This window comes from Muscardinus avellanarius, assembly GCF_963383645.1.
Source record: "Muscardinus avellanarius genome assembly, chromosome: 18".
Lineage (NCBI taxonomy): Eukaryota > Metazoa > Chordata > Mammalia > Rodentia > Gliridae > Muscardinus > Muscardinus avellanarius.
The window spans coordinates 38205824-38229564 of NC_137804.1; the positions used below are offsets into that span (position 1 = coordinate 38205824).

The 23741-nt window shown below is 53.9% G+C and overlaps 1 protein-coding gene across 1 annotated transcript in view; it reads right to left on the bottom strand.

Annotated features, from left to right (window-relative positions):
- CACNA1A (calcium voltage-gated channel subunit alpha1 A) overlaps positions 1-23741 on the bottom strand; it is a gene marked incomplete at its 3' end in the record, with an annotated part of 264971 nt that overhangs the window by 206039 nt on the left and 35191 nt on the right. Inside the window, exon 2 of the mRNA XM_080715384.1 lies at positions 17839-18096. Coding sequence (XP_080571510.1) covers positions 17839-18095 — 257 coding nt within the window. The 5' untranslated portion in view covers position 18096. The remainder of the gene's footprint in view (positions 1-17838; positions 18097-23741) is intronic.

Consider the following 23741-nt stretch of genomic DNA (forward strand, 5'->3'; position numbering starts at 1 on the left):
GTGCTAAATGCTGCTGGACTTTATGTTTAAAAATGAGACCAGAGAGGAAGCTACGACAGGAGGATTGCAGGTTTGAGGCCAGCCTCAGCAACTTAGCGAACCCTGAGCAACTGAGTGACGCCCTGTTTCAAAAGTTAAAAAGAGCCGGGGAATGTAGCTCAGTGACAGAAGGATTTGTGTTCAATCCCCAGTACCAAAAATAAATAAATAAATAAATAGAAAAAAATGTTGGGCTGGGCATGGTGGCACATGCCTGTAATCCCAGTCACTTTGGAGGCCGAAATGGAAGGATTGTAGGTGTGAGACCAGACTCAGCAATGTAGCCAGGCTCTGTTTCAAAATAAAAAATAAAATATGGTGAGAGGTGTAGCACAGGGTAGAATGCCTCGCCTCTGGGTTCCATCCCCAGCATCAAAATAATACTAGTATTAATAATAATAATAATGATAATAATAATAATATTAATAATAATGGACATCTGTGAGAAATGCCCCTGAGAAACCGGAGGACGGAGGACATCTAAACCCTGTGATCTGTGCAGTGACTTCCGCTTTTCTCCTCTGCTGTCAGTGAAGAGGTAAAATCAAGGCCACGTGGTTGGGGGAGGGAATTTGAAGGGCCCACGCTTCCCTTCACATTGCAACCGGCCCAGCAGCCTAAAACTAAGAGTGTAGGCGCCCTGCTTTCCTCTATGCGCTGTCCAGGAAGCCCTCCTAAGAACTGCTCCAGACGTGTGGACACGCGGCGAGACCGCACAACACCAGCGCACTCACTGGGCTGTGGCCAGCGTTTGTGGAAAAACGGCCGACCTCAAACATAGCCCAGGCCAGGCACGGTGGCCCACACCGGCAATCCTGCTACTTGGGAGGCTGAGACAGGAGGCCAGCCTCAGCAACTGAGTGAGAGTCTGTTTCAAAATAAATGATAAAAAGGGCCAGGGGGTTTAGCTCAGAGGTAGAACATTTCTGAGTTCAATCCCCAGTACCACACACACACACACACACACACACACACACACACACAGCCCAATTTGACCCAATTTCTGTTGTCTAAAACAAAGAGTCTAGGTGTCCTGCTTTCCTCTGGAGTGGAATAGAACACTCACCACTGTTCACAAAGGCCTGAATAATCCTGCTGTCCACTCCCCGCGGTGACACACAGTAGGCGCTCAGTAGACACATATCCGCGCATGCGTGAATGAACTCCTACTTACACCTCTGAGCTAATCTGCTCCTCCCGGCTTCTCCTGGACCTTCCAGCCCAAGGGGCGGGAATGAGGAGACGGACAACCGGCGTCTACACCAGCCGTGCTCACAAGCCAGGAGCCCAGAGAAAGTGAGACACGACTTTAAAAACTGGGCGACCGAAGGAGGAGGAGAGGGAAGGGGAGGCCGCCGCGGCTTTCGTTCCAGCATTTCCCGACTCCGGCTGAGATTTCCTTCTATACACCCATCTATATTTATATCAACGAATCTGTTGGTAGCAAGTTTGTTGTTGATCGTGTGGGATCTAAAGTTCACCGAAAACTGGCTGAGACGCCCAGCTAGGAAGAGAAACTGTAAATTAAATTTAAGTCACCCGAAAACCCGAAATCCACCCACTCCTTTCAAAGAAGCTCAGGACACGGGTGACGCCGGAATCTCTAAACTTCAGAGTTCCTGACATCTCGGGCTGAATAATTCTTGACCGGGAGAGGCGCTCACCGGCAGCCCAGGCTCGCTACCCACCAGATGCCGGTAGCTCCCACCCCCGCCCCCACCCCCGCATTCGTGACAGCCAAATTTGTCTCCAGACTTTGCCAAAAATTCCCTTGGGGGTAAAATCGCCCCCAGTTCAAAAGCACCGCTTTACATGCAGCCCAGGAAAAATTCCAAGTCGTTTAACTGTTCTTTCTCTGCTCCTGAGTATACCAGTCACAGGGCCTCAACATCCCTTTGACAGATTCAAAGAAAGTGGCACCAGTGGACTTTCAAGTCCGGACGGGTGGATTCGGCCGGCCGGCCAGCGCCACAGAGGCAGGAATGTGATTGGGAAAAGTCAGAACCTTGGACAGAGGCCCTCACACGAAGACGTTCGCCGCGCTGTTGTTTACAGTGAGGAAACCAACGGATGACAAGAGGGGCTTACGAGAAGTCTAGTAGAGCCGTAAAGCAGGATCTATCAGATATTAACAACAGCCTTTTCTGGGGTTGCTGCCAACCCAGGCAGCACCACTGCGTCAATTTAAACAAGACGCCCCTTTCTCAAGTTGTTCAGTCCATCTGTCAAAAATTGTCATAATATCTTCATTTTTGTTAGAACAAGATACTTCAGCTTCCATCAGCTGGGATGCTGAAATAATAAATACGCAGCTCTCTGGTGCCTGCGGATGCGAAGTGCCACCTTGAGCCGTGTGTAACCTATGGGACTGCACACGGTGACCCGGACGTTTGCCAAGGATGATGTTTGACGGAATGGAAGCGTGTTCACAAAGGTGTAGATCCACAAACTGGTATGGAACGAAACACACTAAAATGTCTTCAGAGATTATTTCTGGACAGGGGAATATATATATATATTTTTTTCTATGCTTCTTTATACCTTAGATGTATGATAAGTGCAGTTAGGCCTCCTGCAAGAGGCGGCTTGCATCTTAAACGAAGGAAGAGCTGGCCACGGGAGGCCTGGGCGGCGACGTGGCCGGTGGGCTTCGCAACTGCAAATGCCACGGGGTGCAAATGAGCTGGATGTGGGCGGAAAGGGCCAGAGGCTGGGCCAGAGGGGAGGGAGAGCGAGGAGAACAGGGACCTCGCGGGACCTGCTGCGGTCGTGACCTGTAACCTCTGGCCGGTGGGTGACGGTCGGGGGCGCTTTCTCTCATCCACCAGTCTACTGTTATGTTTTATTCTGCCCACCAATGAGGCAAAGTCCAAGAAAGTCCACCTCCAATTCCAGGGCTGAGACAAACAAAACTAGGTATTTGCAGAATCTTAATAATCTACCACGGAGCTACACTCCCGGCCCTATAGATTTTTTCTTTTGAGAAAGGGTCTTGCTAAGTTGCCCAGGCTGGCCTTGAACCTGTGATCCTCCTGCCTCAGCCTCCCTAGTCTATGGGATTATAGGTGTGAGCCACTGCTTCTGACTTATTTTTTCTAACAGCATGTGAGGTTCGATTTGGCCCTGGAAAAGGCACAGCAAGGATGGCAAGCAGAGAGAAGGGCTCATCCCCGAGTCAGTGAGGACACCAGCATCAGAGAGCTCAGACACAGGTACGCATCCTAACCGCACACCCCGTGTCCAACAGCACCCATCAGCCACCCATTTGTCTTTCACCCCTTGATTTAATCTAGCCATCATCCTGTCTACTCATCTGCCCGTGTATTGTCCACACACCAACCTATCTAGTCAGCCAGCCAGCCAGCCAGCTTTCTTTCTACCCACGTATCCACTATCTACCTGCCTATAACTCATCCACATATCCATCTAGTCATCTGTCCATCCAGTATCCATCCTTCCTTCTATCATCCATCCTTCCTTCATCTACCCACCAATCCACCTATCCATACATCCACCAATTCATCCATCTATCCACCTGTCCATCCATCTACCCAACCATCCATCCATCCATCCATCCATCCATCATCCATTCACTGACCCATCCTTATATCCACCTATCCATCCATCCTTTCATCTATCCATCTATTCATCCTCCTATGCACCCATCCATCCATCCACTGGCCCAAGCATCTATTCACCTGCCTACCCATCCATATATACATATACCCATACATCCACCCAACATTTTACCCACTAATCCACCCATCTATTGATCCACCCATCCATCTGTCCATCTACCCGCCAAATATCTATCCATCCCACCAATTTACCTATCTACTGGCCCATTCATCTATCCATCCAGCCACCCACCCATTCATCCTTCCAAACACCCATCTATCCATCCACCCACCTACCTATCCATCCACTCATTTGTCCATCCATCTATCCACTGGCCCATCCATCAATCCACTCACACACACACACACACACACACACACACATACACCATCATCATCATCCTCCTCCTCCTCCTCCACTGGCTCATTCATCCACCCGTCCATTCATCTACCTATCCACCATCCACCCATCAAATCCACCCACCCACTCATCCAGCATGAACTCATGGGCTGTCCCTCTTCCACCGGAGACAAACATTTCCCATAAGTTAGTAACTGCACTGAAGTTACAGACAGGCCAAACTGCCACCGATTTGCATTCCAACAACCCTTCGGAAGATAGCTTAAGTCCATGAGCCTTTCTGGCGGTTCCAGTTTGCTAGAGAACTGAACGCCTCACATCCTTGTGAGGCCCTCCCAGAATCCGGCCTGCTCACAGCTTCCAAGTCCCCGACATCTGCAAAGATGGTGTCCTGAGCGAGAGAGCAGGGGCGGAGGAGGAGAGGCCGCGGGGACAGGAGAGGGTCTCGCACCGGATCACAGCGATAGAAGAGGGAGACAGGAAAGGTGGGGAGGACCTTGCCCGGGCCTGGGAATCACGAATCCTAGTGTCAAGATCAACACGACCACCTTGTTTCTCTTGGTCTGTATCTCGGGGCACCACTGGCTCCAAGAGGTGAGAGCCGAGAGCCTTGGCAACGGAGAGCAGAGTGTTGGCGCTTGTGTAGTGCCTACTGTGTGCCACACACCGTCCTAATGAAAGCAGCCCAGATCCAGCCACCGAATACGTCCCTCGTCCATTCACCCTTCCACACAGACGCGCACTGTGCTTACAAAGTGTGAGGCGCCATTCTACATCATAGAACCCCCGCAGGGCAGACTGGGAGCCTGCCTCGGGGTCTTCTCTGTGTCGATATCATAATGGCAGGCACCGGAGTGACTGATAGAGGAACGCGTTCCTCGCAGTCTGGGAGTCCGCGGTGAAGGGGTCGGCATCTGGTAGAGGCCTTCTTGCTGTATCATCCCAGGCAGAAGCAAGCCGGATGAGAGCGGGGCGGGCCGCCGAGCCCTTCACCGGGGGTCTGTTCCCGTGGTAATGACATGTGGCCCAGTCACTTCACTTCTTTGTTAGTGGTACTGGGGATCCAAGCCAGGGGCATCACGCCTCCGAGCTGCACCCCAGCCCTGTGGAATTTTTTTATTTTGAAACACGGTCTCGCTAACTTGCTGAGAGAGTCTTGCTAAGTAGCTGAGGCTGGCTTTGAACCTGCAATCTTCTTGTTTTAGACTCCCAAGAACTGGGGTTACAGGTGTGCACCACCACGCCCAGCATCACTTTCATTTTTTTATTTATTTATTTATTTATTTATTTATTTATTTATTTATTTTTGGTGGTACTGGGGTTCCTGGAAGCCCTTCTACCTCCGGGCTACACTCCCAGACCTATTTTTTATTTTTGAAACAGGGTCTCTTACGCCAGCGTGGCTGGCTTCGAACCTGCGCGATCCTCCTGTCTCCGCCTCCCAAGCGCGGGGATGACAAGCGTGCGCCACCGCGCCCGGCTATTTATTTATTTATTTATTTGTTTGTTTATTTATTTATGGTATTGGGGGTTGAACCCAAGGGCATTCATACCTCTGAGCTACATCCCCAGCCCTATTTTATTTTTTGCTTTGGAACAGGGCCTCGCTAAGTCATCTGCTGACCGCAAACCTGCGATCTTCTTGTCTCAACCTCTCAAATTCTGGGATCACAGGCATGGGCACTGCGCCTGGGTTTACTTTTTGCAGACTTGGGGATGGAGCCCAGGGCATCACATTGGCTTGGCCCTAACCTCTGAGCTCCACCCCCCTGGCCCTGCTGACCACCTCTTAAAGGTTTTGCCTCTGAACACTGTCCCTCGGGGATTCGGTTCTGACACATGAGCTTTGGGGGCCACATTCAAACCCGAGGAGGAGCCGGAGCAGGGGACACCGGGGTGACTTGCCCACAGTCAGTGACTCAGGAGTGGGGATTCCAGCCTGTCGCCTGGCTCCAGAACCCAGGCAGCATCTCTGCCACCAGGGTGTCCAGTGTCTACACCGCAGGTGTGCCTCTCACAGTAGCAGCAGAAAGAAGCAAGGGCTACCTCACTAAGTGGCTTAGAGTCTAAGTTGCCGAAGGTCTCGCCAAGCTGCTGAGGCTGTCCTTGAACTTGCGATCCTCCAGCCTCAGCCTCCCAGTACTGTATGACAGGTGTGTGCCACCGCGCCCGGCCCACATTCCCAAGCCTTTCCTTAGAACCAGGCGCCAACTGTCAAAGAGGGGCCGGTGCTGACGGATGGCCGGTGTCCCAGAGATGCTGAGGAATCGCAGCTGGTTCTAGCTGGAGCTAGATCCCCAAGTATACTAACGCAAACGAACACCTGGAACTCATCCACTCCTCAGAAACAGCTGGCTCAGCATGGAAGCGCCACACGGAATAATAATAAAAACCTCTTGCCGGGCGTGGTGGCGCACGCTTGTCATCCCCGCGCTTGGGAGGCGGAGACAGGAGGATCGCGCAGGTTCGAAGCCAGCCGCGCGCGCTGGTTTAGGAGACCCTGTTTCCAAATAAAAATGCAAAAATAGGTCTGGGAGTGTAGCTCGGAGGTAGAAGGGCTTCCAGGAACCCCAGTACCACCAAAAAAACAAAAACAAAAAAAACCCCTCCAAATTGGAAGCGTTCTAAAAGCCCACCACCACCCAGGAAAGCGGGCAGATCACTGGATCACCACGGAATGGAACGTTATGCAGGAGAGAAATGTTTGTTAAATGATCTACTGCTATGCTCCACAAGGGAGGAAGCCCCAAAAGAGAGTGAAACAAGGCAGGGAAGTCCAAGGCCCAGAAGACAGAAGACTCAGAAACAAGGAGAGTCAGACGGACACTGTTAAAGCACGCAGAAATACCTGGTCATTTTTCATAGTCCTGGGGACTGAACTCAGGGGCGCTCCACCACCGAGCTACACCCCCACCCCTTTTTGTTTTTAAACTTGAAACAGGCTTGCTAAGGTACTGTGTGTTGCCTTGAATCAGCAATCCTCCTGTCTCAGCCTCCCAAGCACTGGGATAACAGGTGTTCACAAAAATACCTGGCCTAGTCACTTAGTTAGTTAGTTTTTTAAAATAAATGCAAGCCCACATGGTAATCCCAGTGCTTGGGAAGCTGAGACAGGAGGATGTCACGTTCAAAGCCAGCCTCAGTAATTCAGCAAGACCTTCCTCAGCAACTTAGATCCTATTTCAAAATAAAAAAATAGGTTTTAGCTCAGATATAGAATGTCCCTAGGGTCAAACCCCAGTACAAGAAGAAGGAGGAGGAGCAGGAGAAAAAGGAAGAGGAGGAAGTGGAGGAGGAGGAGGAAGAGAAGGAAGAGGAGAGGAGGAGAAAAGTAAAAATAAATGAATAAATAAATAAATAAATAAATAAGTAAATAAGCAAAAAGCCCGGCATGGTGGCATACACCTGTAATCCCAGTACTTGGGAGGCTAAGACCCAGGGGCGTTCTACCTTCAAGCTACACCCTCAGCCCTATTTTTTATTCTTTTTTTTTTATGGTACTGGGGATGGAACCCAAGGACATTCTGCCTCCAAGCTACACCCCCAGCCCTATTTTTTTTCTATTCTTTATTTTAAAACAGGGTCTTACTGATTTGCAAAGGACTTCACTAGGTAGCTGTCCACACCAGATTCAGGAGGCTGAGACAGGAGGATCATAGGTTTGAGGCCAGCCTTAACAATTTAACAAGACCCTGTGTCAAAATCAAAAGGGCTAAGCTGGGCATAGTGGCATGTACCTGTAACCCCAGTACTTGGGAAGCTGAGACAGGAAGACCACAGGTTCCAGGACAGCTTCAGCAAGCAGTAAGATTCTCACCAACCTAGTGAGGCCCTGTTCAAACTAAAAATAAAATCAGGCTAGGGTGATTCTCAGAGGTAAAATGCCCCTAGGTACTATCCCCAGTACCAAATTAAAATCGAAAGGGTCAGGCAAGCCGTGCATGGTGGCGCACGCCTGTACCTGTCATCCCAGTACTTGAGAGGCTGAGACAGGAAGATCGCAGGTTCAAAGCCAGCCTCAGGAATTTAGGATAAGGCCCTCCACAACTTACTGAGAGCCTGTTTCCAAAAAAAAACTACAACTGGGCTGGGGTATAGCTGGGAGGTAAGATGCTTCTGGGTTCGATCCCAAGCGCCGCAAAAGAGGGCGGCAGCTCAGTGGCAGAGCACCCTCGGTTTAATCCCTCGTACAGGAAACGAACAAACAAACAGGGAGGGAGGAAAGAAGGAAGAGTCGAGGAACCAGCCCACGCCGTTCCGGAGGTGGCTTCCCGGGTGAGGCAGGGGGAGCAGGCGGGTCAGTGACTGGTCTCGGGCTAGTTCCGAGTCTCAGTAAGTGCCCCCCCCATCAGCACCATCTGGGAGCCCACAAGGAAAACAAGGGCAGGTTCCATCCCCAACCTCCTGAACTCTACCTCTGAGAATGGCGTCCAGCCACCTGTCTGAACAGCCCTCCAGGTGACCCCAGCCCGCGCCGGAAGGGTGGGAGACTTTGCCCTGGGCCATCCCAGCACCCAGCCCAACTTTGAGGACCAGCGTCCCGCTCTCACCGGCAGGGAGAGGGAGCAGGCCGCCGGAGCTCCCATCCGCCCGCCCTCAGTACCTCGGGGGTGCGTTCCAGACCCCTCTGCCCCCCGCAGGCTCCAAAATCTGCAGCCATCCAGCCACTTCTGTAAAACCGCCTAGGATTTGCACAGAACCCACGAACATCCTCCTGACGCCTCTGAATAATCGACGGCTTCAGTTCACGGAGAGGCGACTTAGACCGCTGGGTACAGTGTAAAAGCTGTGTGGATACTTGTCCTGCCGCAGGCAGCTCGGAGGGAACAGTAACAAGGGAAAAAGTCCGTGCGCCCGGGTCGACTTTTTCCCCCTGAACATTTTCCATCTGTGGTTGGCTGGATTCATAGCCCTGGAGCCTGTAGATCCGGGAGACCGCGCGTATAACTTAAATAAGTTCAAGCCTGGCGTGGTGCCGCGCGCCCGGAATCCCGGTGCTTGGAGGCCGAGCCGGGAGGCTCGCAAGTCCAGCAACGGGCTCGGAGTAGAGACTGGAGATAGGACGCCCCGGGCTTGACCCTCCCAGTGCCATGCGTACAGGCGTACATACATACATATGAGGCAGGTGAAGACATGTAATTGCTGTGTGTGAACTCTGCTTAGGACTAATGTCTCTCCCGTGAGGTTCAAGAAAAGACTCCACAATTATGAATTCACTCCCTGGAGATACCAGACGAGAGTAGAAACCACTATTTACAGTATATAAATGATGTTAGAACTCACAGGGTCTGAAGTCTATTGCTGTGTGTGTGCACACACATGTGTGTATTGTGTGCACACGTGTGTGTGTGTGTGTGTGTGTGTGTGTGTGTGTGCGGGAGGGTGGGGTTTTACTGGGCTTGGGACCCAGGGGCATTCTACCTCTGAGCTATACCTCCAGCCCTTTGTATTTTTTGTTTTTGAAGCAGGATCTCACTAGGTCGCTGGAAGTCCTGCGAAGTTGCTGAGGCTGGCCTCGAAACTAGGATCCTCCTGTTTCCGCCTCCCAAGTACTAGGATTAGAGGCGTGCACTACCATGCCCAGCTCCATTATTCTTATGCAAGAAAATCACGAAGATCAGTGACAGAAAAGAGACTGTGAGAACCGGGCGTGGAGGCGCACGCTTGTGATCCCAGCATTCGGGAGGCTGAGATGGGAGGATCGCGGTTCGAGGACAGCCTCGGCTACTTAGTGAGGCCCTCCGCAACTCAGTGAGACCCTGTTTCAAAAGAAAGAATACAAAATAGGCCCAGCACTCTGGATTCCATCCCCAGAGCCACAAAAAAAAAATATATATATAGGGCTGAGGGTGTAGCTCGGAGGTAGAATGCTCCTGGGTTCCATCCCCACTACCACAAAAAAAGAAAAGAGAGAGAGAGAGAGAGAGAGAGAGAGAGAGAGAGAGAGAGAGACTGCAGGTGGGAATCTGCGTAAGCTCGTACAGAGCGAGCCCTGCGCCTGCCCCAACATCTCACTTAAGACACATCGATTAGAGTGCTCTACAGAAAGGCACGGTAACATTCAGACATCAGCCTCCTGAAAACTCTGCTTGTAAAAAAAAAGAAAGAAATATGATTTTTGGCAGTGCTGGGACGGAACCCAGAGCCTCGACATGCCAGGCCAGCACTCTACCACTAGGCTAAATCCCTGGCCCTAAATATACTTTTTAATTGGTTTAAGCTAGCTGCGGCGGTGCGTGCCTGGATCACAAATCCTCCCAGCACTTACCAATCTTCCTAACTACTGGATTACACCTCTCTGTACTTGGGAGGCCAAGACAAGAGGACCACAGCTTCAAGGCCAGCCTCAATAACTTAATGAGACCCTCCATAACTTAGAAAGACCTTGTTTCAAAATAAAATAAATCAGTGAGAATGTCTGGGGGTATGGTTCAGAGGTAGAATGCTTCTGGGTTCCATCTTCGGTACTGTCCTCAAAAAGAAAGACAGCTCCCCAAAGCAGCCAAACACTCCTTGCCATAAAACATTTAGGCTTTTCCAAGAGGAAAAGGCAGCTGATCTCCTCTCCTAGTGACTGGCACCGCCTCAGCCCCCATGGGGAGCTCATCACTGGCGCCGGGGCGTGGTACAACATAGCTGTCAGCCCAGTACTTGAGAGGCTGAGACAGGAGGATTGCAGGTTCGAGGCCAGCCTTGGCAACTTAGCCAGCTCCCCATTTCAATTTTTTTTTTAAATAAAAGGGGCTGGAGTTGCAGCTTGGAGGTAGAATACTCCTAATTTTAATCCCCATTACCAAGAGGAAAAAAAAAAAGGAACTCATCACTAGAAGCCCAGCATCCAGTTTGCCCGAGGCTGGGATGGGACTCTGAAGGTGCCAGGCCACGGGACGGCGGCCATAGGCTGCGGGGAGCCCGCCATGGAGGCCCAGCTCGGAGGCCCAGCTGCTGGACCCACCGCCCACTCCCTCTTCCCAGGTGCGTCTCGAATTCTCTCTCCTCCCAAGTAGTTTGGAGCAGGAAGGCAGGAGGGGTGCCGTGGGGCACCCACACTCCACCCAACATCTGGGCGTCCTGCGCTGCGGTCTCCTCTGAGCCTGAAGGACGCGGGGGCCGGGGCAGGTGGGGCGAGCAGAGGCTAATTATACACTTCAACCCCCTCACCTGGCCGCCCGCGGGAGGGACCGGGACGGCAGAGAATTAATTTTATCTTAGACTGAAGGGAATAGAGAAGTGGGTCAAGTGGACACGCCTGCCTTTCTTTTTTTCTCTCTTGCTCTCCCTCCCCCACCCCACCTCCCTTGAAAGATTCCAGAATCAAGAACACTGAAGGTCCAAGGGCTGTTTTGGAGAGCGACGTGTTCCACCTGGCCAGTCACGGGAAGGACCGCTGCTCCCACACCCACCGAGAAGCCCACCCGGCCTCCTCGCAAAACACGCCAGGAACGCGGCCCTCCAGCATCGTGGCTCTGTGTCCTGGAGGCCGCGTGGGCCTTTTCCCCATGCGACCCTATATTATGTCCAGAGAGGTGGTGCCTGCCCGTCACCTCAGTACTTAGGAGGCTGAGACAGGACGATCGCAGGCTGGAGGCCTCTGCAACTTAGACACCCTCAGCAGCCTAGTGAGACCCTGCTTCAAAATATAAAGTAAGAAAGGGCTGGGAGTATAGCTCAAAGGCCAAATGCCCCTGGGTTCAATCCTCACTAAATTAACAACAACAACAACAACAACAACAACAACAACAACAACAAGAGTCTAGAGAACCCTCCAAGACAGATCCACCACACAGCATTCGGCGTGGCTGCTGAAAACGAAGCTGAGGCCAGCCTGAGTCCAGGAGCTTCCCCTCTGCTCTGCCTCCTCTGGGCCGCACCAGCCGTCTCCTCCCCCTAAAGACGACGGTACTTTGGGAAACACATTAACTGCCCCGTTCCTTGGCTCCGACTGTTCCTGAATGGACCCCGCATTCCCAGGGTGCGCCCTATCGCTCAGGAAATGCGTAAGCGCGCCCATTTCTGGGGGCAACAGGGAGGAAGCGTATGACCCGAGCGCCCAGAAGATGCCCCGGGTCCTGAAGGAAGGAGATTCTATCCCAAAGGGCCATCGCCGGCCATGGCAGCTCACGCCCATCAGCCCAGTCCTCGAGAGGCTGAGACAGGAGGGTCACGGGCTGAAGGCCAGCCTCGGCAATCCAGCAAGACCTTGTTTCAAACTAAAATATAAAATAGGTCTGGGGGCACACCTTGGAGGTAGAATGCCCCTGTGTTCGATTCCCGGAACCACAGAGACTCATGTGCAGCCCTCCACACCTGAGACCCAGAACTAGGCGCAGGACTAGATCGGGTACCACAGGACCTGGCTCAGGGTGAAGCAGGCGGTCTTTCATTCTCTCGGCAAATGCTTATGCGTGCATCCTTTGTGTCCAGCACAGCCAGGTTGCAGTGATGAAGAGCGGCCTTGGCTTGCTACCAGAGACTGGCAGACCCACGCGTCTCCCACGCCAGAGACCCCTTCCTTCTGCAGCGCGGGCACGAGCCCCAGACGCGCTCCTCTTCCCGTCTCTCCTGGTGTCTACCGGTAACACCCACCTTCTACCTTCTGCAGCCGCACGCTGGCCCTTAACCCCGGGCCCACGAGGGCTTCGGAGTTTAGAACTTGGGGCTTTTATTTATTTATTTATTTATTTATTTATTTATTTTGGTGGTACTGGGATTCCTGGAAGCCCTTCTACCTCCGGGCTACACTCCCAGACCTATTTTTACATTTTTATTTGGAAACAGGGTCTCCTAAGCCAGCGTGCGCGGCTGGCGACCCTCCTGTCTCCGCCTCCCAAGCGCGGGGATCACGAGCGGGCGCCACCGCGCCCGGCTGGACTTGGGGCTTTCAGAAGGTCTCAAAGATGCAAGTGTTAAATGGTACAGCCACCCCGGCCAGCCGCCCGCACGCCTCTCCCGGGCATCTGTTTACCCACGAGACGAGAGCTATCTATTCTCAAAGCCTCCATGAGACCCAGCAAGCTGACAGGGGTCTCCTGGAAACACGGCCAGCGCCCTGCAGCTGGGAAACGCGTAAACAAACCATGGCCCGCCCATATCGTGAAATACTACTCAGCAACAGAAAAGGACGCGCCGCTGAGAGACCCCGCGCCATGAGGGGACGGCGAAGGCCGACCGAAGGCAGATTTGGAAAGCTACAGATTGCATTATTCTATTTATGCAACCTTCTATTTAAAAAAAAGCAGAATTACAGGGCTAGAGATTAGGTCAGTGGTGGCCAGGGCTGGAGGACAGGGTGCCAGCCCAGGGGCACCAGGGATATTTTGGGGTGACGGGGCTGTTCTGGATCTTGGTTGGGGGCAGCAGCACAATCACGTATCAAAGCCCAGAAGGGGACCTGGGAAGGGTGCGCTTTGCTGGGCGTGGAAGGAGCTCGGGGAGGGAAGGAGGCCCACAATGCCCTGTGCACGAGCGGAGCACTCGGCCTCGCTGCCAGGATGCACAATTATAATGCACCCGTAAAAACTTTTTTTTTTTTTTTTTTTTGGTGGTACTGGGGTTCCTGGGAGCCCTTCTGCCTCCGGGCTACACTCCCAGACCTATTTTATACTTTTTTTTTTTTTTTTTTTTTTGGAAACAGGGTCTCTTAAGCCAGCTGAGGCTGGCTTTGAACCTGCGCGATCCTCCCGTCTCTGCCTCCCAAGCAGGGATTCCAAGCGTGCGCCACCACGCCCAGCCGTAAAAACTTTTAAAGGGCAAATTTTACTACAGATGAAAATTATACTTCTATAAACCTGACCTCTTTCATCTTTCTTTCTTTCTTTCTTTCTTTCTTTCTTTCTTTCTTTCTTTCTTTCTTTCTCTGTACTGGGGATGGAACCACCCAGGGGCATTCTACCTCAGAACTATACCCCAGCCCTTTTTATTTTGAAACGGGGTCTCACTAAGTTGCCGAGGGCCTCGGTAAGCCTCCGCCTCCCAAGCGCTGGGAGCGCAGGGGCGCGCCAGCGGGCCGCACTGGCCAACCCAGGCTGCTGTTTACTCCCCGGGACCTTGCTCTCCTAACCCAGTAGGAGAACTCAGCAGCCCAAGCCATTCTGCCGTGGACAATAATACCTTCTAGAACATTCTACGTCTCAGGAGAGGCCAAGAATCTCACACGGTCTCCCAGGGCGCCTTTGCTTCCCATGTAGAGTGTGTGTGTGTGTGTGTGTGTGTGTGTGTGTGTGTGTTCCTAGGTTTTGAACCCAGGGGCAGTTTACCTCTGAGATACACCGCCAGTTCTTTTTTTCATTTTTTGTTTTGAAGCAGGGTCTTACTAGGTTGCTGAGAGTCGCTAAGTTACTGAGGCTGATCTCGAACCTGCCTGCCATTTTCCTGTCTCAGAACATTTCTCTTTAAAGAGCCTTTCCTTTAGAGAAAGAAAAAAGAAATCAGAGGAGTGGCCATGTGCCAGTGTTCCTGATACCAGTGCGACTGGAGTTCCGGGTGCCTGCACACCCGGGGGCAAGCCGGGGCCCTGTGTGAGTCTGCAGAAACAGCCCGGTAAGGCGCAGCCCCGCAGCCCTGGCTTTGCAAAGGCTCAGATTTCTGCACCCTGCTCGGTGGGGGACCGGCTGGCGGAGGGGGAGCTGGCATTTGGTAGAACATCAGAGCAGTGCTGGGTGGTGGGGGGAGCTAGAATCCAGCTGCACCTCGCGGGGCTGGCAGATCTGTGCTCTCCAGAAGCCATCGGAGCCCATGAATGAAAACAAGACCAAGGTGTGTGGTCAGGATGGCGTGTGACACACTCCCGCTCCTGCTGCCTCCTGAGGAAGAGGCCAGCGACAGGAGCGCGAGCCCTAACCCTGGCTGCTGGCTCCCAACCTGGGCTGCCGGGGCTGGGGGGGCGGGAGGGGAACAAGCACTGACCTCCACGGGCGGGGGTCAACACGCAGAGGTGACGCTCTGGGGGCTCTGGAAGCATCCAGCCAAGTCTGTGGACCCTTCCTTCTCTCCTCTCCACCAGGGAGCAAGGAGACGGCCTTCCCTATGGCCCCGCAACCCTTAGCAAGCGCCATTTCCAAATACACCCTACTACACGCACACTGAAAGTAGCAGGGGCGAGCGCGCCCCGGGGTATAGATCCAGGAGAGATGCGGCGGGGTGGAGTCAACGGAGGACACGCAGGAGAACAGCCTAATGGCGCCTCTGGACACGGCTCAAATGCCCATGGATGCGGGACTGGGTACGTAGACTGCATAGACACAGGAGAATATACTACCCAGCACTGAGAGGCCGCGGCCGATTGCTAGCACCTGCGCACCGCGGGTGTGGCCCAGGACACCCAGGGACACACAGGGTGCTGGGCGCTGGCCACCCAGTCCTCACGCGGCTTCCTGGGGAAGATCACAGGTTCAAGGCCAGCCTCGGCAACTTAGTGAGACTCTCGGCAATTTACTAAGCCCTTGCTTTTCAAATAAAAAAAAATGCAAAGGGGTGGGGGGTAGCTTGGAGGTGGAATGCCCCTGTCCAATCTCTATTTACCATAAGAAAGAAAAAAAAAGACAACAGTGTTAGTCCATGCATATGAGGATCTGAAGGGGCTAATGGGGCCTGTAGGGTTAGAACACGGGGAGGGGCATGGGCTTTGGGAGGGGTGACCAGGAGCAGGCATAAGGGAGGGTACCAGGGACCTGCTGATGTCTACGGCTCGGCCTGGCTTCCAGTTGCCTGGCTGCGTTCAATTTATAAACATTTATAAAGCGCAACAGAACTTGTGCACTTGCTTATACACAGTCAACTTTGCTCTCCAAATTCAGATTAAATCTTTAAACATAATTTTTGATGCCAATAACATCTAGATTTATTTATTTATTCTACGGTACTGGGTATGGAACCCAGGGGCATTATATCTCTGACCTACACCCCCCCCGCCCTATTTTTTAGTCTTTTTATTTTTCAAACAGGGTCTCACCGCGTTGCGAAGGGCCTCACTAAGTAGCTGAGGCCGTTCGCAAACTGCAGTCCTCCGGTCTCAGCCTCCCGAATGCCAGGATGACAAGCGTGCAGATTTTTTTTTAAGTTACTGTTATGCCCTGGCATCCCGATTCTCCTACGTCCCAGCTTCTCTCTTTCCCTGGCCTTAGTTCTTTTCCCCAGCTCCCAGGTCTCCGTCCCTCCGCTCTCTGTCCCTCCCAGAGAAAGCCCAGCCGGTGCCGGCTGGCCCGACTGAGTGACAGATTGGGGATGGGGTGGGAGCTTTTCCTTTCCGGAGTGGGGCTGTTAAATGTGTTTGTACCTCGGGCCAGAACGAGAACAAAAACTCTGCAGAGAGAAAGAGGAAAAAAAAAATTGGAAGAACTCATCACGAAGCTACCGAGAGCAAGGAAGCTTTGGGCAAGCTGGCCAAGCAAAATGAAACGCCAACCGAGCCTCCCATCTCTCTGCCACCATTCCTCCTGCGGGGGGCTGTGGCTGCCCCTCCCTCGCCAGCAGCTCTCTGATCTGCAGAACCCGGGCTGGCCTGGGGGGAGGTGAGCTGAGGACACACGGGCCAGCTCCCCACCTCCTTTCTTTCCTCTTAGAAGACTCCAAACCCAGGCTCCAGGAAGTAATTTCCAACACAGATATCCTGTCAGTCCAGCACCTCCTCTGGACAGCTCCCGGGGCTCCGTGAGCTCGGCGCTCACTCCAGGCCCCTGCCCCGGGTGGGCGCAGCACCTCGCTGGCCCGGAGTGGGGGATTGTGAACCTTCAGGCACAGGCTTTCCATAAAGCAGCCATGGGAGACAAGCACCTGGAAGCTGCCTTGAGCATCGACAGAGATGAGACTGTGGCTAGAGGTCCACCCAGCCCCCCAGAAAGGACTTCTGCTGAATCCACATTTTCGCCACCCTCCAAGGAGACACCCCCAAAACCCTCATGCTCCCTGATGCAATTTCAGCACCTGGGAGCCAACAATTTGGAGCCCCCAGAAGTGAATCGCCTGGCACCAGACTCCTGAAATAACAGCCCCAAGGCCGTAAAGGGCCCGGCCCCCATGAACACACAGCGACGAACCCCGGGGACCCATGCAGCCAGCTCATGCCTACACCAGGGCAGCTGGTTGGAATGTGGCCTAGAAGCGGCACATTTGGGCCCAGCCAGCAGAGCCGGGGAGCAGTGTGTCCCCCCCACACTTGGAATCTGGGTCACACTCAGATAACTGCTGGAAAGCCGGGCCAATTGCCCACCCGTGCCTGCCCACATCTCAGTTAAACCCGCTCGGGGTTCATGGGAAGCAGGCACCGGTTTAAAAGAAACACAGGTGACTGTATCTGAATCTCCCCTTCCCTGTCTGGGTCTTTGATTTCAGTCTGTTGTTTTTTTTTTTTTTTAAATCAGATATCCATCTACCTGTCCCCTCCCGACTCCAACTCCAGGATGGACCTAGCGGCCCAGAGAGGCCCGGCCACTTCATCTTCCTCTCCCTCTGCCTTTTCTCGCTAGAGCAGCCCGGACCGGGTCTTCCCAGGCCGGGGGCCGGGCAGGGCCAACGGGACCTGCTTCTTTACTCCCCGAAAGCGGATGAGCTGCCGGGTCAGGGTTGAAAGCTGCGGGTCCCGCGGATGTGGGCCGGCGCCCGGGCGCACGCCGGCCTCCCCGCGGCCTCCCGGCCCCGGCCCCGGTCAGCAGCCCCGGTCAGCGGCCCCGGCCCCGGTCAGCAGCCCCGGTCAGCGGCCCCGGCCCGGCCAGGGAAGGCGCGGCGGGCGGGGACGCGGAGCTCGCCCGGAGGCCGCGGAGGCCCGACCTCGCCCCCCGCCGCGCCCCCCGCCGCCCCCGCCCGCCCCCGGCCCCGCAAGGATATGGCCACTCGGTGATCTTCTTGGCGTACTTCCTCACCACGTTGTCCTCGCTGAACAGGAAGAGCGAGCGGTTGACCGTGAGGCAGTTCTGGCGCACGGGGATGGGGTTGTAGAGCGCCATGGTGCGCGCGCGCTGCGCCATGGACTGCTTGTACACGCGCGGCGCCCCGGGGCCCTGCCGGCCGCCCCCCGGCCCGCGCCCGCCCGCGACCACCCCGGCGGCCGGGCGGGCCGGCGCGTCGTCCCCGAGGCGGGCCATCCTGCGGGAGAGCGGAGCGGGTGACGCTGCGGCGGACGCCCGGGCTGCGCGGCCGGCTGCGCGTGCGGGGCCGCGGCCCGGCCCAGCCCATCGGGGTCGCCGCGGGCTCTCGAGCGGCGGCCCGGGCCGAGCCGCGGGCGGAGCGCGGACGGAGCGCGGACCGGGGAGGGGCGCGGGGCGGGGCGGGGCGGGGGGCGGAGCGGGAGGGCGAGCACGGAGGGGGAGGGCGAGGACGGAGGCAGGGGCAGGGAGGGCGAGGACGGAGCGGGGAGGGCGAGGACGGAGCGGGGAGGGCGAGGACGGAGGCAGGGAGGGCGAGGGCGAGGACGGAGCGGGGAGGGCGAGGACGGAGGCAGGGAGGGCGAGGACGAGGACGGAGCGGGGAGGGCGAGGACGGAGGCAGGCGATCCCCGGTCCTCCCACTCTGGGGGAGGAGGAGGGAAAAAAAAGGAAAAGAAAGACCGCCCCGATACGCGCCCCCCGGGACGCGGCCGAGGACGCCCCTTGCCCCCCCCCCCGCCCCGATGCGGCGCGGACGCCTCCGAGGTCCGGGTCAGGCTGGCATCGCAGAAGGAGCGCGCTCGGCCCGTTTATATATATATATATATGATTAAAAAAAATCAAAACCAGGTCTTGGCTAGGAGGAGGGGCAGCGAATATTTTTTTTTTTTAGAAAAGAAAATTTTTTTCTCCGGTTTGGCCTGACTTTTCCTAGATCTGCAAAAATACTGAGATCTGAAAAAAAGAAAGCCTGAGAGGTCCGTAAGCCCCCCCTCCCCTCGATAATAAAATAAAAATAAGGACTAGGAACCGGGAAGGAAAGGTGGGGGAGGGAGCGCTCGAGGGGAGGAATCTTAAGGAATCTTCAGGCTGCGGGGTCCGGATTTAAAAAAAAAAAATTTTTTTTTCTTCCTGAATCACCAACTGCCGCCTCTTCGGGGGAAGACAGTGTGTGTGCGCGCAGCGTTTCGTTCAACGGTGCCTCATCCTGGGGTTAAATTGCAGCCATGAAATCCTGAAAAATTCCCCACAGAGGCGGGGAGGGGGCCGCGGGAGGAGGGAGCCCGGCTGCGGCAGCGCCCGCGCCTCCCCCCCCCCCACCGGGCGTCCTCCTCCTCCCTCTCCCCTCCCACCTCCCCCTCCCCCTCCCCTCCTCCTCCTCCTCCTCCTCCCCCTCCTCCTCCTCCTCCAAGTTTGGCTAAAATAAGACCTGAGCGGAGCGAGAAAAGACAGGAAGGGGCGTAGAGAAAAGGGTGCAGAGGTCTCCACCGGGGCCAGCAGAGCCCGCGGCGAGGCGCCCGCGGAGCCGCCGCAGGACCCACCGAGCCGGCACGATGGCCGGGCCCATCGGCGGCGCCGCCCGGGGTCGCGAGGCCGGGAGACCCCATCCCCACCCGCTGCAGCCGCCGCCCCCTGCAGGAGGGGACGAGGAAAGACAGGGGGCTCGTTCGGGCGCACCGGGCGCTCTAAACTAATCTGGTTCTGGTGAGCCCAGCCCAGCTTGGAGGGCTGGCAGGAAGGCTGGGGATGCTTCCGTGAAAGTTTGCGGATCACAGGGCCCTGCTGCTGGGTTGAAGGGCTGAGCTCATCTGGGACCCTGGCCGTGGCGAGGCTGAACTCTCAGGGGCACTGAGTGGCCAGGGGTGAGCTGCCCGCCCGGCTCTGGGTGCTGTGGGCCTGGGGCCTGCTGCCAGAACCACCTTGATCACGCCCATTTTGCTTTTTTTTAAATTTTCTATTGTGAAATTCAACAAACACAGGAAAATGCATAAAACATAATGAGCAGGTTAAGAAATGGCGGTGAAATGAGCAGTCACGAAAACAGGCCCAAAAGCTAGCAGTGGAGCAGGGCCAGCTCCCCAGAACCACCCACACCGGGGTTCTGCACCCCCTTCCTCCCACCAGGGACCACGGCGCGCGCGCGCGCGCGCGCGCGCGTGTGCGTGTGTGTGTGCGTGTGTGCGCGCGCGCGCGCGTGTGCACACGTGCTTGCTGCTGGGACTGAATCCAGGGGCATTCTACCTCTGACCTACACCCCCAGCCCTTAAAAAAAATTCTTTTTTTTTTAATTTTGAAACAGAGTCTTATGAAATTACCTGTGCTACACTGGATCCTCCAGTCCTCCAGTATCAGCTTCCTAATTACTGGCATTATAAGTGTGTCCAAAGCACCTGGCTTCATTTTCTATTTTGAGACAGAGTCTCACTAAGTTACTGACGGTCTCACTGAGTTGCTGAGGCCGGCCTCAAATCTTCCAACTTCCTGTCTCAGCCTCCCACACAGTGGGATTAGGACCATGCCACCAAACCGGGCACTTCTAACAGTTTACTACTCACTGCACATCCCTAAACAGTACAGTTTTGGTTGCTTCTTTTTGACTTTTATATAAATTAACTCCTACAGTATGCAATCTGCAGTATCCAGTTCCTTGGGTTCAATATTACACACACACACACACACACACACACACACATATATATATATATGTAATATATATATGTAATATATAAATAATACATACATAATACATATATATAACATATATATACTTTTTTTTTTTGCAGGTCTGGGGATGGAACCCAGAGGCATTCGACCTCCGAGCTACACCCCTACCCTATTTTTTATTCTTTATTTTGAAACCGGGTCTCACTGAGTCACAGAGGGCCTCACTAAGTAGCTGAGGCTGTCCGCGAACCGCGATCCTCCGGTCTCAGCCTCCCAAATGCTGAGATTACAAGCGTGCACCACCACGCCCAGCCAATACTATATTTTTAAGACTCGCGTATTTTCACGCAGAGCTGTGGACATCTGTCCATCCGCTGCATAGTATTCTGCTGAAGAAACAGGCCAGTGTGTTCACCCATTATCCTGCTGATGGACCCTGGTTGCTCCCAGTTGGGGGTCATTAAACATTACTGCCTTAAATACTCTTGGTGCAAATAATATGCATACCTGTAGAAATAGCCCTAGACGTAGAATTTCTGAATCAGATCGCAGGCTAATAAGATGTCAAAATGTTAGCTGGGTGTGTTGGCGCACGCTTGTAATCCCAGCATTCAGGAGGCTGAGACTGGGATCCGGGTTTGAAGCCAGCCTCAGCTACTTAGCGAAGCCCTTTGCAACTCATAGAGACCCTACTTCAAAATAAAGAATAAAAAAATAGGGCAGGGGGTGTAGCTCAGAGGTAGACTGCCCCTGGGTTCCATCCCCAGTACCGCAAAAAAAAAAAAAAAAAAAGTCAAAATGTCTTCCAAGGTGGGTGGACCAAGAAATAATTGAATTTTCACAAGCATGTGTAGACTGGAAATGAGAGAGAAGAGGATAAAGAAAGCATATCCTTTTTTTTTTTTTTCTTTTCTTCTCTTTTCTTTTTTGGTGGTACTGGGGTTGGAACCCAGAGGCTTTCTACCTCTGGGCTATACTCCCAGACCTATTTATACTTTATTTGGAAACAGGGTCTCACTATAGCTGAGGCTGGCTTCGAACCCATGTGATCCTCCTGTCTCAGCCTCCCAAGCGCGGGGATTACAAGCGTGCGCCACCACGCCCGGCCTTTTTTTTTTTTAGCCTTAGTTATGTGGATCCTAGTTGGCACTCATACACATTAGTATTTGCATTTGGAACATGCTGGAAAGTCTATATATATCTTTACATAGATTCTCCATCCTGTACCTTGGTAGGTGATCTATGATACCTTTAAGGTTTTCTAACTTGTCAAAATTAAACCAGTTTGTGTGTGTGTGTGTGTGTGTGTGTGTGTGTGTGTGTGTGCTTTGTTTTGGTTTTGGTGCTGGGGATTGAACCAAAGAGCATTCTACCTCTGAGATACATCCTCAGCCCTTTTTTTGTCTTGAAACAGGGTCTCACTAGGTTGATGAGAGTCTCCCTACTTGCTGAGGCTGGACTCCAACAGAGATCCTCCCATCTCAGCCTCCCAAGTACCGGGATCACAGGCGTGGGCCCCCATCCCAGCTCAAACCAGAGTAATGTGATCACGTGAGCTGTGGTGAGGTGGGGGGGGTTCTCTCAAAACACTGAGAACAGTCATGGGTTTTGTACTTGATATGATTTTGCACACGTCTCAAATGCAAACGACAGCCAGCGTGAAGCAGGAGCCACACAGGATGCTGCGCGGCAGGAGACGAGCTGAGGACTCGTGCTGGCCCGTCCCAAGAGCGCGGGTCCCTCCACGGCATGAGAAGAGATTTCTGAAGCCTTCCGAGTTTTCTGGGAAAGAGTGACAGCTCACTGGGAAGGGAAAGCTTCCGTGGACGTTCACAACAGCCCCCTCCGACCCAGCAAGTGCTGAGCCCCAGAGAGGTTGAAAACCGGCCCAAGTCAGCGGCCCCGTGGCACACGCCTGTCACACCAGCACGTGGGAAGCTGAGACAGGAGGATCACAAGCTCAAGGCCAGACTCAGTAGCTTGTTACCAAACAAAAACAAAAAAGGGCAGGGGGTGTAACTCAGAGTGCCCCTGGGCTCAGCCCCCAGTACCAAAACAAAACAAGCACGTAAGCTCTCAGGGCTGGGTACGATATTGCATGTTTAGTTTTTGTTTTTGTTCTTTTGGCCAAAGGTAAACCTGTGAGTAATCTGGCAGCCGCTCTGAAAATGAGCAAAAGCCTCAGCGGGTGCTGAGGGCCCAGGTGACAGCTTGGCGGAGAAAGTGGCACCCCACGGCGGCTCCCTAGAGAAAAGGGGAGACGCGGACCCTGTTGGCGGGGTTGCAAATTAGCGCAACCACTACGGCGAGCGATACGGAGGTTCCCCGAAAAACAGGAATGGAAACCGGGCGTGGTGGTGCACGCTTGTCATCCTAGTACTTGGGAGGCTGAGACAGGAGGGTTCAAGGACGGCTCAGCAACCCAATGAGGCCCCGCTTCAAAATAAGAAATAAAATTGGTCTGGGGTGCAGCTTAGAGGGAGAATGCCTCTGGATTCAATTTCTAGTACCACAAAAAAAAAAAAAAAAGGGAATGAAGCCACCACGTGACCCAGCTCTACCACCGCTCGGTATCCTTCCAAAAGAATTAAAATCAAATACTAGCGAGATCCATGGTACCCATGGTTATAGCAGACAACGTGCAGTGGCCAACTTGTAGGGCCAACAGAGGTGGCCATCAGCACAAAAACAAAAACTGAAGCAGATACACTCAGCGGACCGTTACGCAGCCATAAGGAACAGAACCATGTCACTTGCAGGGAAATGGGGGAAGTGGACAGCGCCCTGCCGAGCGAGATCAGCCAGGCCCCGAAACGTCGGGGGTCACGTGTTCTCTCCATGCGGAGGCCAGAGAGGAAACAGGACAGAAAAGGGACCGGTGTAGACTACGGAAGGCCCTGCAGGGTGGGCCAGGGAGGTGTGGGGAAGGAACAGTGTTAACGCTATGAATCTCGCTCTTAGTTACAACTCTAACGCACCGATAAAGCCAGGCGTGTGGTGTGCGCCTGTGCTCTCAGTATTTGGGAGGCTGGGACGGTAGAATCACAGGTTCGAGGCCAGCCTCGGCAACTTAGCAAGACCCTCGGCAATTTAGTGAGACCCTGTTTTAAAATAAAATATAAAATAGGACTGGGGATATCGCTCAAAGGCAGAATGTCCGTGGGCTCAATCCCCAGTATCACATGCAAAACAAAAAGCACC